We start from the raw sequence: 17,706 nt of genomic DNA on the forward strand, positions 1-17,706 counted from the left end.
ATTCACAATATTTTACTTCCTTGCTCAAATGCTAGAATACACAGAAAGTAATTTCAGTATTGCTAACTCATGCCTCTGAAAAATGAAACTTAAAGACTACAGTTTGGTATTTGTTTAAAGCTTTTTTTGTCTTTAGCTTTCTATTGTAATCAAATACTGTTTTCCAAAGTTACTTAGTTTTTTACAAAGTTACTTCCCTACTCCTTTTAGTGTAGTTAGTGTTATTCACTGGAAATACAGTTTGGTTCATTTGTTTCTGTTGTATCTCATTTTATTTTCTCCACTCCCTCTTATCCTTGTTAATTTTGTTTATTTATTTCTATGTGAAACTTTAGTGATTCCAAAAGTTAATACTGTTCAAAACCATATAGGGAACTCAATCATTTTTATTTCCCTTTCTTTCTTACACAAAACTACAATTATATAATATTCTTTTTCCTTTGCTTCTCCATTGATAATGCATCTTGAAAATGACAACATTTGAGTTGGTAGACAGTTTTTTCATTCTTTTTTTTTTTTCTGTCCTCACAGTCTCTTGCTAGTTTTTTCATTCTTTTCAACAGCTGCATGCCACTTTATTTTAAGATTATTTAAGCCCTTTCCTACATATGGACATATAGCTTATTTCTGATTTTTCTAATTATATGTACTGCTACTATAAATAACCTTATGTATGTGTTTTGTATGTGTGTGTGTTTGTGTGTGTGATTGGAGGAATGAATTCCCAAAAGTGTGATATAAATTCCAAGAAGTGTGATTGCTGGGTTAAAAGGTATACTTTCATGTGATTTTGTCAGATATTGCCAAATTTCCTTCTATAAGGATTATACCAATTTGCATTTCTACTAGAAATGTATGAATGTTTTTTCTCCACATCCTCACCAACAGAGTGTTTCTCAATTTGGTAGATGAGACATAGTATCTCACTTCCTCTTTCTTTAACTCTTACATTGCTGTCACTGCTGTGATCTACCACTACAGTTTTTCAGTATTTTCACAAGTAGAGCAGACCTTCTTTTTCTGATGGTTGTTTTTAGATCAGTCTTAAGCATGCTGCTGTTTCTTCTCTTCACCCCCACCCCTGCCTAACCCCCCAACACCCACCTCCAACCAACCCACCCAACAGCCTTTGGTCTTCGTAAAGGCTCGCTTTGGGAGGGGGAGAGATCATTTGTAGAGATTTGGTGTTTACTTTTCTACTCATAGCCAATTTAAAGTTTGGACTTTCTCTGCCTGTTATGCTGAGGGTATGAGTTATGTTTTTCATTTTGTTCTTTATTCTATTTTTGGGTAATATGTGGGAGATTCAGAATTATGCTGCTGCCACATCCCAGCTACCCAGAACTCCCTCATTCACAGTATTGTGAAATTATGGAATGTAGATTTGGACATGGTACATCATTCACTTTACAGGTTGTTAGAAGACTATGGGTCAATTGAATGTAGCAATCACTATATGCAAGGAAATTATATTACACAGAGTTTGAGAACTTGCTTTTTAAAGGTGTTTTATATTGAATTTTTAAATAAAGTATCACTATTTCAGTTCTCTGAACAGTTCAAAACCCATAAAATGTTTAATAAATGTTTCTTGATAAATTTTCTTATGCCAGGAAATTTATTAAAAGTAGCAAGATATGTATATACCTATTATTATTATTATTATTATTATTATTATTATTATTTTGAGACAGAGTCTCGCTCTGTCGCCCAGGCTGGAGTGCAGTCGTGCGATCTCGGCTCACTGCAACCTCTACCTCCCAGGTTCCAGTGATTGTCCTGCCTCAGCCTCCCAAGTAGCTGGAACTACAGGTGCGCACCACCACGCCCAGCTAATTTTTGTATTTTTTAAGAGAGACAGGGTTTCACCATATTGGCCAGGCTGGTCTCAAACTCCTGACCTCATGATCCTTCCACCTCAGTCCCCCAAAGTGCTGGGATTACAGATGTGAGCCACCGTGCCTGGCCATACCTATTTTTTTTTTTTTAAATGCTTTATAGGAGCATATAAACACAAACATTTTCTTTTTGTCTTTCCAGATTCTGTGCTTTATTTAGCCTTTGCTATTAACTGCATTTTGTCAGTTTTCTGCCATTTAATCTACATTACAACCCAGTGAATTAGAAAGGGCAGATAATTTAATTCCTATGTTTAAAAATCAGAAACTAAAATTTAGATTAAATGTTTTGCTTGGGGCTGCACATCTAATCAAAGGAAAAGCTGAGACTAGAACTGACTTTTTAACATTGTTCTTGTCAGAACCACACTGAGTAAAAAAGGTAGCTCCTTCATTGTTTCTACATATCACACTTGAATTTAACTTCCATGTGAAAAAAACATGTGTATACATTTGACCCAAGTAACTATAAGTTAAGATGAATTCCTGTTCATTTTCTTCATACTCAGTGTGCCTAGGATAGCGAGTGTAGAGTAATAAGTAAAATTGTGAAATTGAGCAGCATATTAGTCTGTTTTCACACTGATATAAAGACATATAATTACTGGGTAATTTATAAAGAAAAGAGGTTTAATTGGCTCACAGTTCCACATTGCTGGGGAGGCCTCAGGAAACTTACAATCATGGTGGAAGAGGAAGAGGCGTGACTTCATGGTGGCAGGTGAGAGAGACTGAGCAAGAGTAGGGAAAACTGCCTTGTAAAACCACCAGATCTTCTGAGAACTCACTATCATAAGAACAGCATGGGGGTAAAAATACCCCTTCATGATTTAACCACCTTCCACCTGGTCCTTCCCTTGATACATGGGAATTATAGGGATTATAATTCCAGATGAGATTTGGATGGGGACACAGAGCCAAACCATATTAACAAGGAATGTTCTGAAAGAAAGGAAAATTGTAAGGTGGTGGAATGTTTAGTTATTCAAATCAAAGCAGAGTCTACTTGTAGGCACTTTATTTTTAGAAAATAATCACTTCTTATTTATTATCGGCAGGTTTCTACCATAATTCGCAAATGGCAAACACTTCAGAAGTTTATAATAAAAAAAGTGACTTTTTAGACTAGCTTAATGAGTAGTCTAGCCTTTCTCTTGTAAATGTCAAACTTACATAATTGAGTTTTGCTAGCTTCATAATGTTATTTATGGCATGACATGTTGTTTATACATTCTGTTATTACAAAACATTAAACAGATTTGTCAACAAGTTGTGGCAAACAAATTATAATTTAATCTCTTTGTGAATTTTATTATGTGGAGGAGGAAAAATTGGATGTTTTCCTCCTTGTTGATTGACATGTAGAACACTCATGCCCTGCTCCAATGCCTGTCATCATTTAAAGAAAAAAGAAAAAAAGCACACAAAACAAAGATAGGATACTGTGTCTGTTGAATGAAAAATAAGAATTTTTTCATTCTATGTACTTCACATTAATTTTAAGATCATATGCATTTATTTAAAAGTTAAGAAAGTATATTAGTGATCTGAGATATTTTGAAGTAAATAGAATTGTATTAGGTTATTTTTTGCAATAATTTTGTTAAGTAAAAGGAATTTTAAAATTTTTATTTGTAACATTGGTTTTTATATGGTGTTAACATTTCTGAAATTGACTTATGTATCCTGTATAGCACCCTAAACATTTATTTTAAAACAAATCAGTAAAAAGTAACATAGAATCCCTTTCCAAATCATGGTAAGTGAGCATGTTTTTAAAACTCTTTGTTTATACCTGCAAGGAAAGGAGATAACAGATTGATTGATAATGTGGATGCATAAGTATGCCTTATAACCAAATGTAGAAGTGTATGTGAGCTGTGGAGTACTCCTCCCCAAAATCTGTCAAAACATAACCTGAAATCTGGTTTTAAACCTGAAAGTGGTTTTGAGAATGTATTATTATTATTTTAATACAATAGATTCTGCATTGGATATTTCCAAAGGCAGTAAATATTTTTGTAATTGTTATTAATGACCATTGGTAAGCTGTTGGTGATTAAATTTTGGCTCTGATGACTTCAGGCTGTTTGTCATATACTATATTTAATAAAGAAAAAGGTATCTGGGAAATTCTTAACTTCTCTAATGTTATCTTGGAGCATAAAATCTTACTGAGTTGAGTGTTGTATGTTTAGTGAATCATTTTACACCAGCTAGAAAGACAGATGGGTGGTGTGCAGTTTAAATATCTATGCAAATGAGAGGACAGATGGGTGGTTTAAATGGTTTAAATGTCTCAATGAAAATGTGTGGAGAGATTGTCTTCTGAAGTTAGACTAAAAAATTCAGGGAATTAATTAGGAATAATGTTAATATAACAAAATAAAATTTTTAAATAAGAGGCAAAATATGGAATTCAGTGAATTGATTATACCTTTTGAACTGGCAGTAAAAAGTAACATCTTAGAACCAATACTCAAATACACTTGCATGGTAACTACCTGTTTTGTTTTCTTATTATGAACATGTGGACTGTGGAAAGTGTCTTTATTACTTGGAATTAACTTATCTGGTTAATTGTACCTGACCTTTTGAACTGTTGTCAGAATTAATTTGTTCAATTTCAAGTAGTTAACAGAAACTTAAACTGGCTTAAAAATGGTGAGTAAAAAAAAAAACCAGACTAAAAACCAAAAACCTTGAAATGGGCCTCAAAAAAGGCAGCTTCTGTAGCAGGAGTTAGTGAACTTTTACTCTTATTCAGGAATTAATATGACTTAGCTTCTAGCCAAAATATTGGTTCCTGTATTGTCAGGTATGTACCTTAGATCTTGGATGTCAGCTCCATGTAGGAGCCTCCTCCTAACTTGTGTGGGTGGGGACAAAAAGGGGTGATCACTTTTAGATGGAAGGCTGTGGGCTGGCCATAGATATGTCAGTTGCACTGACATTTTTTTTTGTTTGTTTGACAGAGTCTAGCTCTGTCGCCCAGGCTGGAGTGAAGAGGCTTGATCTTGGTTCACTGCAACCTCTGCCTCCTGGGTTAAAGTGATTCTCCTGCCTCAGCCTCCCGATTGGCTGGGACCACAGGCATGCACCACCACACCTGGCTAATTGTTTTGTATTTTAGTAGAGATGGGGTTTCACTGTGTTGGCCAGGCTGGACTCGAACTCCTGACCTCAAGTAATCCGCCTGCCTCGGCCTCTGAAAGTGTTGGGATTACACGTGAGCTGCTGCACCCAGGCAATTGCATTGACTTTTAATGAAATATATTCTGTAAGAAGAATGCTAAGTAGTAATATTCATGGATAAAAATGCTATTATATTATTCTATGAAAAATTATTATAGTAACTGATCATGTGGGAGGATATGTTCCTTAGAACATTAAAAATCATTCATGGTTAGTATTACCGAAGTTATTTTATTAATTGCTAAGTTGAAAAATTGTGCCAAGTGTCATGCAGAGTGAGATAAATCTTCTCTAGGGATTTATTTTAACTGAGGCAAAAAATTTACTGATTTCTGATAAACATTAAAAAAATTCAAATAGATTAGAATTTTTGAAAAAATCACTGGGCATACCTCATAGTAAGGAGAATAATCATTTTATATTAAATTTATATAAACACATATATGATTATTTACTGGTTCATGACATAAAATATATTATCTTGTGGGTGGTAGTCAAAAAGTTTGAAAACTATTACTTTAGTGATTAGTTTTTTTCTTTCTTTCTGATTTTCTTCAGGTGAGAACTGAATTAATGTACTTGCTTCCCTCCTGCCACTCTAGTTTTAGAACATGTTTCTGGTCAGCAGTGACAGGGGTTAGAGATACTCAGGTGAAAAGATTATTTTCTTATTGAGAAGTTCTTTATGTTATAAAGTGAAATAGATTATCTGGGTAACATTCTGTTAAAAACTTGGACAGTTATTAATATCCTCATGTGCAAGAGCCAGTGAATGGACAATGGGTACAGAATTAAACTCTTTAAAAAAATTATGTGTTGCTCCACAGAAGTCAGTGGTGATTCTAGTATTTGTGAACTCTAGAATTTATTGATAGTAGAGACATACAAGTCTGCCAGAAGGTTTGTTTCTGTTTATACGATGTGGATGTAGTTCCTGAGCATCAGAATTGGAGGGATGACGAGAAAGCAAGGGAATTCTATTTCTCATTCTGTTGATATTCCTAGAAATGGTCTGAGGTCTGAAATTGTCCCTGTTTGCAAAAACCCTCACCTTTTGTCTGCTCTTTGCTCTGGGGTACTGAGATTCTTAAATGAGGAATACTCAGATGGTTGCTGAGCCTAAGCAGAATGGCAACAGAAGGGAGCTTTCCGTCAAAAATTCTGAACTTAAGATCTGTTTCTGTTTCAGCTTTCTACATATGGCTAGCCAGTTTTCCCAGCACCATTTATTAAATAGGGAATCCTTTCCCCATTTCTTGTTTTTCTCAGGTTTGTCAAAGATCAGATGGTTGTAGATATGCGGCATTATTTCTGAGGGCTCTGTTCTGTTCCATTGATCTATATCTCTGTTTTGGTACCAGTACCATGCTGTTTTGGTTACAGTAGCCTTGTAGTATAGTTTGAAGTCAGGTAGCGTGATGCCTCCAGCTTTGTTCTTTTGGCTTAGGATTGACTTGGCAATGTGGGCTCTTTTTTGGTTCCATATGAACTTTAAAGTAGTTTTTTCCAATTCTGTGAAGAAAGTCATTGGTAGCTTGATGGGGATGGCATTGAATCTATAAATTACCTTGGGCAGTATGGCCATTTTCACGATATTGATTCTTCCTACCCATGAGCATGGAATGTCCTTCCATTTGTTTGTATCCTCTTTTATTTCATTGAGCAGTGGTTTGTAGTTCTCCTTGAAGAGGTCCTTCATGTCACTTGTAAGTTGGATTCCTAAGTATTTTATTCTCTTTGAAGCAATTGTGAATGGGAGTTCACTCATGATTTGGCTCTCCGTTTGTCTGTTATTGGTGTATAATAATGCTTGTGATTTTTGCACATTGATTTTGTATCCTGAGACTTTGCTGAAGTTGCCTATCAGCTTAAGGAGATTTTGGGCTGAGATGATGGGGTTTTCTAAATAAACAATCATGTCATCTGCAAACAGGGACAATTTGACTTCCTCTTTTCCTAATTGAATACTCTCTATTTCCTTCTCCTGCCTGATTGCCCTGGCTAGAACTTCCAACACTATGTTGGATAGGAATAGTGAGTTACACCTTATACAAAAATTAATTCAGGATGGAGTAAAGACTTAAATGTTAGACCTAAAACCATAAAAACCCTAGAAGAAAACCTTGGCAATACCATTCAGGACATAGGCATGGGCAAGGAATTCATGTCTAAAACACCAAAAGCAATGGCAACAAAAGCCAAAATTGACAAATGGGATCTAATTAAACTAAAGAGCTTCTGCACAGCAAAAGAAACCTACCATCAGATTGAACAGGCATCCTACAGAATGGGAGAAAATTTTTGCAATCTACTCATCTGACAAAGGGCCAATATCCAGAATCTACAATGAACTCAAACAAGTTTACAGGAAAAAAACAAACAACCCCATCAAAAAGTGGGCGAAAGATATGAACAGACACTTCTCAAAAGAAGACATTTATGCAGCCAAAAGACACATGAAAAAATGCTCACCATCACTGGCCATCAGATAAATGCAAATCAAAACCACAATGGGATACCATCTCATGCCAGTTAGAATGGCGATCATTAAGAAGTCAGGAAACAACAGGTGCTGGAGAGGATGTGGAGAAACAGGAACACTTTTACACTGTTGGTGGGACTGTAAACAAGTTCAACCATTGTGGAAGTCAGTATGGTGATTCTTCAGGGATCTGGAACTAGAAATACCATTTGACTCAGCCATCCCATTACTGAGTATATACCAAAAAGATTATAAATCATGCTGCTATAAAGACACATGCACATGTATGTTTATTGTGGTACTATTCACAATAGCAAAGACTTGGAACCAACCCAATGTCCAAGAATGATAGACTGGATTAAGAAAATGTGGCACATATACACCATGGAATACTATGCAGCCATAAAAAAGGATGAGTTCATGTCCTTTGTAGGGACATGGATGAAGGTGGAAACCATCATTCTCAGCAGACTATCGCAAGGACAAAAAACTAAACACCACATGTTCTCACCCATAGGTGGGTATTGAACAATGAGAACACATGGACACAGGAAGGGGAACATTACACACCAAGGACTGTTGTGGGATGGGGGGATGGGGGAGTGATAGCGTTAGGAGATATACCTAATGTTAAATGACAAGTTAATGGGTGCCGCACACCAACGTGGCACATGTATACGTATGTAACTGACCTGCACATTGTGCACATGTACCCTAAAACTTAAAGTATTAAAAAAAAAAAAGAATCAGCTAGAAACTGATGACTTGACACCAATGAATCTCAATGCAATGAAATACAAGTTACAAAAGAATGCAAATAAAATTTATTTACATTAAAGAAAAGATCTGTTTCTGGGGAGAGGATTTATTTGGAGGACTTCTTTGGAAAGGGCAGAAAGTAGTAAATATCTTGAACAGTTTATTTTCTGAGTCTACAATGAGAAGAAATATTTGTGTAATTTGCATCAAAAGTTTAAGATCTGCTTAAAATTTTCATTTCTTTATATCTTCATTTGCTTATATTGGCAATCTGTAAATGTTTTCTAAATGACTAGTAAAGGAACCATAAAATGTTTTAACTCATAACATTATCGGTATCTCTCAGGCTTCTTCCACATGAAGTCTAAATTTCTCTGCTTGATTTTCAAGTCATTCAGCACCTAAAACTGCGCTACCTAAGCAGACCTATTTCTTCAACTTTCTCAAAACTTGCCGTCTGTAGACAAGCTTATCTCTATGTAACTTTGTTCTTTCCATGTATTCACTCAATATTCCAGTTCACAAGGCTCTATTTCAAGGACTCTGTTTTGCCAAATACTGAATTCCCAATGTTTAGCACAGTTCCTAGTAGCGTTCAGCTAATAATATTCATTGAATGAAAGGAAGGAAGGAATGAAGGGAAAAAAGGAAGGTGAGAGGAAGGAACTGTCTGTTCTTATCTTTTTTATACTTCTCCAGATATGTCCCATATTTTAAGGTTTGTCTTCTCCACAAAGCCTCCTCTGACTACCCTTGTCTTTGTTGATATCTCAAACATAGACCTCAAAATTTAACATTATTTACAAACTTTCTTGGTTTCTTGGTTTTACAGTTTTATGTGCACTGTTGTTTCAATTTGGTATAAGCTTCATGAAGATGAAAAGGATCATATATCTGTACTTTTTTGTGTTTTACTTTGACCTTTATTCACCATTTAGTATCCTACATGCCTCCTTCTTGGCAACCTTTGTGTTAAGGATTGGCAAATGTAACAGTACCTTGCATAAAGCTAAGCACATATTATGTGTTCAATAAAATTTTTTTGTTTAAAAAATGTCTGAAATAATATAAAACAGTAGTAATTCAGTTTGTATGTAGTGAAGGTAAAATTTTTTTTCTTATCTCTTTACTAACTTTCTTCAGTTTTTTTTTTTTTTTCAGGGAAGGAAACTGAAAAGGCCAAGGAACGATACGACAAAGCCACAATGAAACTTCATATGTTGCACAATCAGTATGTATTGGCGTTGAAAGGGGCACAGCTCCATCAGAATCAGTATTATGATATCACACTTCCCCTGCTTCTGGACTCCTTACAAAAGATGCAAGAAGAAATGATAAAAGCACTGTAAGATACATTTTCTTTTTATCATAAAATCCCTTCACAAAATGATTTCAACATATTTTCTCTCTAGTTTAGGTGTTGCTTCGTAAGTTTTATTATTAACCCAGTCCAGTGGGTATTTCAGACCTTGATTCTTCTTGATTTTCACTTTTCATGTCCCTTCAGTTTGTGCTTATCCCCTAAACCTTCTGGCTAGCTTCCAAAATGGTCCTTCTTTTGTATGTTTTTGTTTTGTTTCCTTAGCTGGAAATTTAAATGAAAAAATTATAAGTTGAAAAGTGTTAGGAAGTGAGTATCTGCCTCCAGAGAGTTGGGTATTTCAATCTTGAACAACTGAAAAGGCTCAAGGAAGAGATTTTTTGAAGGTTTATTTGTCAGCTTCTTGTTCTTTTTTCTGTATAAGATTAAAATCAACAAATGTTTATTGAAGTTTTACATATGCAAAGCACATTATCTGATGCTTAGGGATATAGAGATGAGCAGGGCACAATTCTTGCCTTCTTGATCTAACAATATACTTTAATTAGTGAGTCAAATGGACACATGTTTATCACACACACTGATACAAAATGACAGAAAAAATAAGTCATCCTTTGGTAGACCCTATCTCCTTGCTTAGTTGTTTTAGTGCCTTCCAAATGACTAAATTCAATTTTCTTTCACTGAAAATTGTGTCGGGGAATTCTTCAATGTTAGAGTTGCTGTGAACTATGAGTAGGGTTGAAGAATGGTGTAGTAATGGAAGAGCATTAGAAAAGAAGTAAATGGTTATCTCTCAGGTGGAGTTAAAGTTCAAAAAAAGTAGTGAAGTATGAGAAAAGGAACTTGGACCAGTTTAATGCAGGTTCTTGCATTGTACTTAATTTATCTGTAATTACATAAATTAGCACATAAGCTCTTAGGTTTACCATATTTTGAAATGTAGTGGTAAATTGATATGAAAAATTATTATGAGCATTTTTCAGGTTATGGTGCAAGAGGAAGCCTGAATATTACATAAATTAACCCATTTAAGCCAGAGGTTGCAAATTTTTTTGTGCGAACATTTTTTTTGTGCGAAAAATCAGACCTTAGCAATAACCTTGAGCAGTAGGATATGAATAACTCCCATAAGTTTAGTGTTCCAATAATGGAACACTAGTCATAAATGGGTTAATAAATGCCAAAGTAACTGTTAAAGGTAAAATGGTAATTTCTAAAACAAAACATTTCATTTATAGACTACATTGCAGTTTGCAAAGCACTTTCATGTGCATTTGCTTACTTGTTCCTTACAGTATCCTGTAGAGTTAGGAAGTACAGGTTATATCCAGGGTATATCTATGACAGACAAGTGAGAATGGACCCAGATTCACAAAGCTAAGAGGTGGCAGATCTGGAACTTGAAGCTTGAGTCTTCTGACTAACCCTGCAGTCTCCGTGAGAGGAATGTAGTGATTTGAAGAATGTACCCTCAAAATTCTTGTGTACCCAGAATCTCAGAATGTGACCTTATTTGGAAATAGGGTCTTTGCAGATGTAATTAGTCAAGGATCTCAAGATGAAATCATTCTGGATTTAGAGTAGGCCCTAAATCCAATGGCTGGAGTCCTTATAAGAAGACGAGAGGAAGGACAGAGAGAGACACAGAGAAGGCCTTGTGAAGACAGAGGCAGAGATTGACATCGTTTTCTTTGAAGGGCTCCCCCGTGCCATGACAGATTTAGTATAACTAGCTATCATTGTGTTATATTATTCTGTTTTACATACAAATATTCAGATTAGGGATAATATTTCTTGGGCTATTGACTTCCACAGCCTCTGAAATTAGAAGAGCAAATTTGTCTTTGCTGCCTTCCAGACTCTGCTTGACTGACTTTTACTTCTCTTTAAGTGAAAATAAAGATAATTTGATAGTATATACTTGTGTGTAGGTAAGACTAAATTTTAGGTGATCCTCCACATTCACATAAGAAGATAAAGTGTTTTTAGTTAATTTGAATATGTAAACTTTTTAGTGTTGATAAAATAGTGAAATGTCTAGTTAAATATTTGATTCATAAATTTACTTATCTCTAAAGTACTGTTGATTTAGAAATATTTCCTTTCCTACTTTCATTTATTAATAGACATTTTTAAACTGTTCACATGATTTTCAATAATAGTATCTTCATCATCACTGGAATATTTTTTTGAGACGTATAATGGTTTCTCATGGTATGTTATCTGTACTTTGTGTAATACATTATTTTAGATTTAGAATTTTAAAAATCCAAGCATGATTATATCACCACAGATGAATCTCATGGAACAAATACCCATTCATATAATATTAGGAGATGTTTTTCATTTTTCCTCCCCATTTGTATTAAAGGTAAATGTTAATGATCTCCACATTACACCTATTTACTGTATTGCTTTAAAAGAGTTATTTAGATAGGCTCATTTACATTAACAACATTCAGTACTTTTACTTATGAGATTATAATCCCAGAGATACTGACTAAATCTGTATTAAAGTTTTCTGCCTCCCCTTTTCTTTAAATTGTGTCTGTCAGTTGATTTCTCTAATTATTTGAAACTAGCATTGCCTGAAACAATTTAAATCTCAGTTTTTTTACCCAAATGATATTTTCCTATTTAAAATAAAGTAATTGAGAGAATATTTCACACTAAGGGAGCTTTTGTACAGATTAGTTTTTTGTAAGTAATGATTGTGGAAAAGAAAAACCATGCTTTGTATTTATTTCAGCATATGCAGGATAACCTTGTCTGTCTACACTTGCTGTTGACAGTGACCTATGGCATATTTTTACAGTATAGCATTTTTAAGTAGGAAGCTGGTCTCTGTGACAGAATAGTTTTTTCCCTTTTGCATTTATTAGACCCGGCTAATAATTTTGATGACGTTTTTGCTACTGATTGGAGGTCAAGAGAAGAAATTTAGATGTCATTCAAGATATAGAACCAGTTCAACTAAGTATACAAAAAAGAGCAGAGGCCCAGAGGAGCAGGGAAGAACCAGACAGGTAGAGCATGTGAGGAAGTAACAGACACTGGAAAGGGACATTAAAGAGTCAGGAGTTCATCAGAGTTCCATGTTATACAACCCAAAATTTATACGAGAATATTTAGACATAGAAAGTTATCAACTCTGGCCCTGCATTTTGGACATATCAAATACATTTTTGAAAAGGTAATGCCATATTCTAGATCATTTGTAATTATTGTATTATAACAAATATAAATTGCTAATCTGTACATTTATATAATCCCTCTTCTTTACTCTCCAGGTATGAAATAAGGTGGTACAGGAAACAACCATCTGTACATTTCGATATTACATTTCTTATGCTTATTGTTCTGAATCCTTTTTGAGATAGTATCTCTCTTGATAAAACTTTAAAATGCTGCAAAATTTTATTTTTGTTTTCAGCAAAGGTATATTTGATGAATACAGCCAGATAACCAGTCTTGTCACAGAGGAAATAGTGAATGTCCATAAAGAGATTCAAATGTCGGTTGAACAGATAGATCCTAGTACAGAATACAATAATTTCATAGATGTTCACAGGTATGACATGTTTATTCCTCTTTAAGGATTTATGACAGTATTATTTTTCATTCATACAATAGTTAACCACAGATAAAAATAAGAAATACTTAAGATCTTATTAAGACATAGAATATTTCATATTAATTTATCTGCTTTTAATTTTAAAAGTTCTTTATCAATGCTGATAACTATATAATGTATAGTTTTTGATATGTAAAAATTTGTTAGTTGTTAATACATATTTAATCCATGCTTAAATCCATATTTAATCCATGAAATTATATTTTTTTAATGCTTATATAATAAAACCATGACTTTATATGTATATTACACTTTATGATGCACCAAATACTTTTCCATGGCATCTTATTTTATACTTAATACAATTATGACAGGAATAAAGCAGGTTAATACCTGAATTCTACAGATAAGGAATCTAAGTCTCAAGTTACACAATTTTGAAACCCAGGATTTAGTTTGATTTATACTATTTGTGTTTTCTTTGTTAACATAATTTTGGATAAAAACAAATATTCTGCCTTTAGTGTATATGAAGATATATTATGATACTGTATTTACAATGATCAAAATTATTTGCCATGCTTTACTAGAACAACGGCTGCTAAAGAACAAGAAATAGAGTTTGATACTTCCTTACTGGAAGAAAATGAAAATCTTCAGGCAAATGAGATCATGTGGAATAACTTAACAGCAGAAAGTTTGCAAGTAATGTAAGTATTCACAAAATATCAACAGTTTAAATACTAGTATTATTATTGCTTTATTGTTGTACTCAGATTTAAAGTATCAATTATTTTTACAAGTAATGAAAAGTAAATTTTTGGGGTCAGAGTGACATGTTTTGAGAAATATGTTAATTTTACTCATTTTCGTCACTACTTTTGGTAATTCCGAATATCAAAGTTCTGTGTGATGTTACATTCATTTGCCCAATTGTTGCTAGTATTTGACATTGGAATAATGCTTTATGCTTTTCAAAATTTATATATATTTTAAAATCTCATTTCATCCTCACAATTTATTGGAAGAACCATTTTGGAAATTAGGTTGTTTACTGTTAGAGATAAGAGAGTTATTGATGTCAGAGCACTTAGTACAAAAAATTGACTTTTAATTGAATTATTTTCTCTTGAAGCAGGGATGTCTTCTGTTATAGGCTGTTAAATCGGTTCCTTCTTCACTTTGTTTTTGTTGTGTAAAATATTAAAGGAATTTTGAGAAATCACAATGTGTTTTTAGTTCTTTTCAAACATTAAAAGCAATTAGTAGTATATTTTTGAATTTAGAAAACATAAGGTGCTCTACTTCTAAATATTTAACCTATCTCTTGATTTTGTATGGGAGCAACACAAGGAAATATATTTATTAACAAACATTGCATGTATTTTTCTTTATGCCAGAACCACAGCTATAAATGATTATGCACTCATTGCTCCTCAGTGTTAGACATTGTTATATCATATCACCTGTTGGAATTTTACCTCAAATGACTCAGCCAAATGTCCCCACCTAATATAATTAAACAATCTTCTTTCTATTGTTCAGTAACATGGTGGTGGTACGGGTAATTAGCTAAGGTAGGAAATGCAGACTGGCTCTTGTAAAGAGGTTTGGAATCTTTTTTTTTGTTTTTTTAATTTTATTTCATTTTAATTTTGAGATGAGGTCTCACTTTGTTGCCCAGGCTAGAGTGCAGTGGTGCGATCTCGGCTCACTGCAACCTCTGCCTCGCAGTTCAAATGATTCTCATGCCTCAGCCTCCCAAGTACCTGGATTACAGGCATGTGCCACCATGCCTGGCTAATTTTTGTGTTTTTTTGTAGAGATGGGGTTTTGCCCTGCTGACCAGGCTGATCTCAAATTCCTGACTTCAAGTGATTCACCCACCTCGGCCTGCCAGAGTGCGGGGATTACAGGCGTGAGCCACTGTGCCCAGCCAGATTTTGGAGTCTTTAAAACTGGCTAGATAGGATTGAAGAAACTAACAAATATTTGTCCACAAATCGTGTACAAGATGAAGGCTTAATAATTATGGTATACTGACTACTGATGAGAGCAATGGAGGCTTGAGAGTATACTGCATTACAGAGTTTTTCCTAGCAGCCTTATTGGGATTTTTGAAGCTGTTCCTAAGTTTTTCATGCCCTACACAGGGGTCTCACTTGACTAGGTTTCTGACCATTGATATTTACAATGTCAGCCATCTCTAAACCAGTAGTCCTTGCCCTGGGTGATTTTATACTCCAGGGGACATTTGACAGTATCTGGAGACATTAGCCATAGATGCTGCTAAACATCCTACAGTGCACAGGACAGCCTCCCAAACAAAGAATTATCTGGTGAAAATATCAGTAGTGTTGAGGCTGAGAGACTCTGCTCTAAACAATGGAGTTGAATGTATGGTACAAAATGGATAGCAGAGTTTCTCAATTCCTGTGCAGTGAGACATTCCATTTCTCAATTCACGTGCTGCTGGTGAAGGAATATGACATAGATTACTCCTGTTTCTTTTTATTATAATATTGCTCCCAAATAACTTACTAATTTATTCATCTGATATATTTACTGTATATCTAAGGTTGTAAGGGTTAATGCCTTCAAGGAGTTTACGCTGAAATTGATTAATATGTTTTAGTAAACACCAGAAAGAGTGAGTATATAGATTTTGGAATATAATGTGGTAAAATTAAAAATAGCTACCTGTTATAAGCTTATGTAAAATCAGAGATTTTGTGACCAAAGAAGAATTTGTTTTATAGCTTTCTAGGGTATAATGAGACCAAAATTAGTTATACTCATAAATCATTGTTTCTTAATTATATGATGATATATGATGATTAATTATAGTGATGAAGCAGTAAACAGTAAACAAAATAAACAAAATGCAATAAATTGAAGGTAATAAATCTTTGATAATGTGGTAGAAGTCTTAATTGCTCACATTTTACTGAGATAAACTTTAGTTACATTTCATTGAACAGTGTCTGTATTCAGGATATGAGTTTAAGATTAGGGTTTCTTCAAGAATTTTATTCCCAGAGAGTTATTCAGCATCTCTGTTGGCACTTTCAAATAAGTATAAGGTAATTCCATTAAAACTGTATGTATTTTTTTAATGTAATATAAGACTTAGGAAAATCTTTCTTCCTTTTTTTTTTAACTTACTAGTGCTTTAAAGTTAAACATCTTTTCTTTCCTAAAGGCATTAATGTTGTTAATTTAGTTGTAGATTCATGTTGTAATATTATTCTAATAGAAGTGAAAGAAACAAATGAACAGTTAGTTCCTGGAAAAAGAAATACAAATTACCAATAGTACTTGGAAAAGATATTCTTCTTTGGCAATTAAATATAAATTAAAAAGAAATAGGCTATTGAACTTACCAGATTAGAAAACATTAAATAATTGGATAATACCCAGTGTTGTATAAAGTACAGATATATAAGCCCTCTTATAAAATGTTGCTACATATGTAAGTTGGTGTATAATTTGTCAAATTATATTTGTGAAACTGGACAGATAACTTATCCCCTCTGTTATGGAAATCTAACACTATGACATGTACCTGATAAAGTTACCACCTTTACCTATCTGAATATGTACCACGAAGCATTTTATCGTAATCTCATTATTTATCTATCAGCCATATTTATCAAGGTCTAAATACGTAGGAGAGTTAAACTCAATTATTTGTAGGATTATCTCCTATTTATAGGAAAATTTTTTGGATGGTATCTTACCATGTGGTCAAAGGCTGTTTCTCAGCTTCAGATAACTTCTAGTACTGGACACCTGAAGCTGTGCACTTCCCATCACACATGCATTTAGGCTACATTATTTTCGGGCTTAAATCTGAGGTTACTTTCTTTGTATCTATTATATATAATATAATCTCTCTCCTTCCCTACCAACACCTGTCTCCCATCTGCCTCTTTTTTTGCATCTACCTTCTTTGCCAAATGCTGAAAGCGTTTTTGTGCTTATTTTTAATCATCTATTTATTAAAATTATATATGCAAATATTTCATCTCATCTAGTTATTATTTAATTGAATAATTTGGGACTCAGTAATTTTAGTTTTTCAAATTAGTTGAAAAAGTAAAGTCCATACAATTTTGAACGTTAGAAGAATATATTTAAGTGTCTGTTTTGTGCTTTTTGTCATTATGGACAGATGAGTCATCTAATGGTGACCTATTGCAAACTTAAATGGAGTTTTGAATCAACACAAACAGTAGGCTAAGTATGACAAATTAAAGATAGCAGGTTATTCTAAAATAATATAAGCATTAACTTGTCTGCAAAAGAAGAAATTTTGATTAATTTTAATAAAGCAGTAAAGAATTAAGGTCCTATTTAGTTATTTTGTTGACTCTGTTTTCTGATTTCAAATGAGGTCTCTATTATAAGGTGTTATTGCCTATCAGTAGTTGATATATTTGAATACCATGATTACATAAAATATGTAGTCTTG

General features: G+C 33.7%; 1 protein-coding gene across 9 annotated transcripts in view; it reads left to right on the forward strand.

Annotated features, from left to right (window-relative positions):
• The window catches only part of FER (FER tyrosine kinase), a 448,497-nt gene that overhangs the window by 110,357 nt on the left and 320,434 nt on the right, over positions 1-17,706 (forward strand). For all 9 annotated transcript variants that reach the window (XR_008679968.2, XM_055387411.2, XM_055387413.2 and 6 more), the window contains 3 exons: positions 9,496-9,679; positions 13,092-13,229; positions 13,823-13,942. Coding sequence is in view for 8 of the 9 variants with exons in the window: in XM_055387411.2 (XP_055243386.1) it covers positions 9,496-9,679; positions 13,092-13,229; positions 13,823-13,942 (442 nt within the window). In the remaining variant the exon portion in view is untranslated. The remainder of the gene's footprint in view (positions 1-9,495; positions 9,680-13,091; positions 13,230-13,822; positions 13,943-17,706) is intronic.

This window comes from Gorilla gorilla, chromosome 4, assembly GCF_029281585.2.
Source record: "Gorilla gorilla gorilla isolate KB3781 chromosome 4, NHGRI_mGorGor1-v2.1_pri, whole genome shotgun sequence".
Taxonomy (NCBI): domain Eukaryota; kingdom Metazoa; phylum Chordata; class Mammalia; order Primates; family Hominidae; genus Gorilla; species Gorilla gorilla.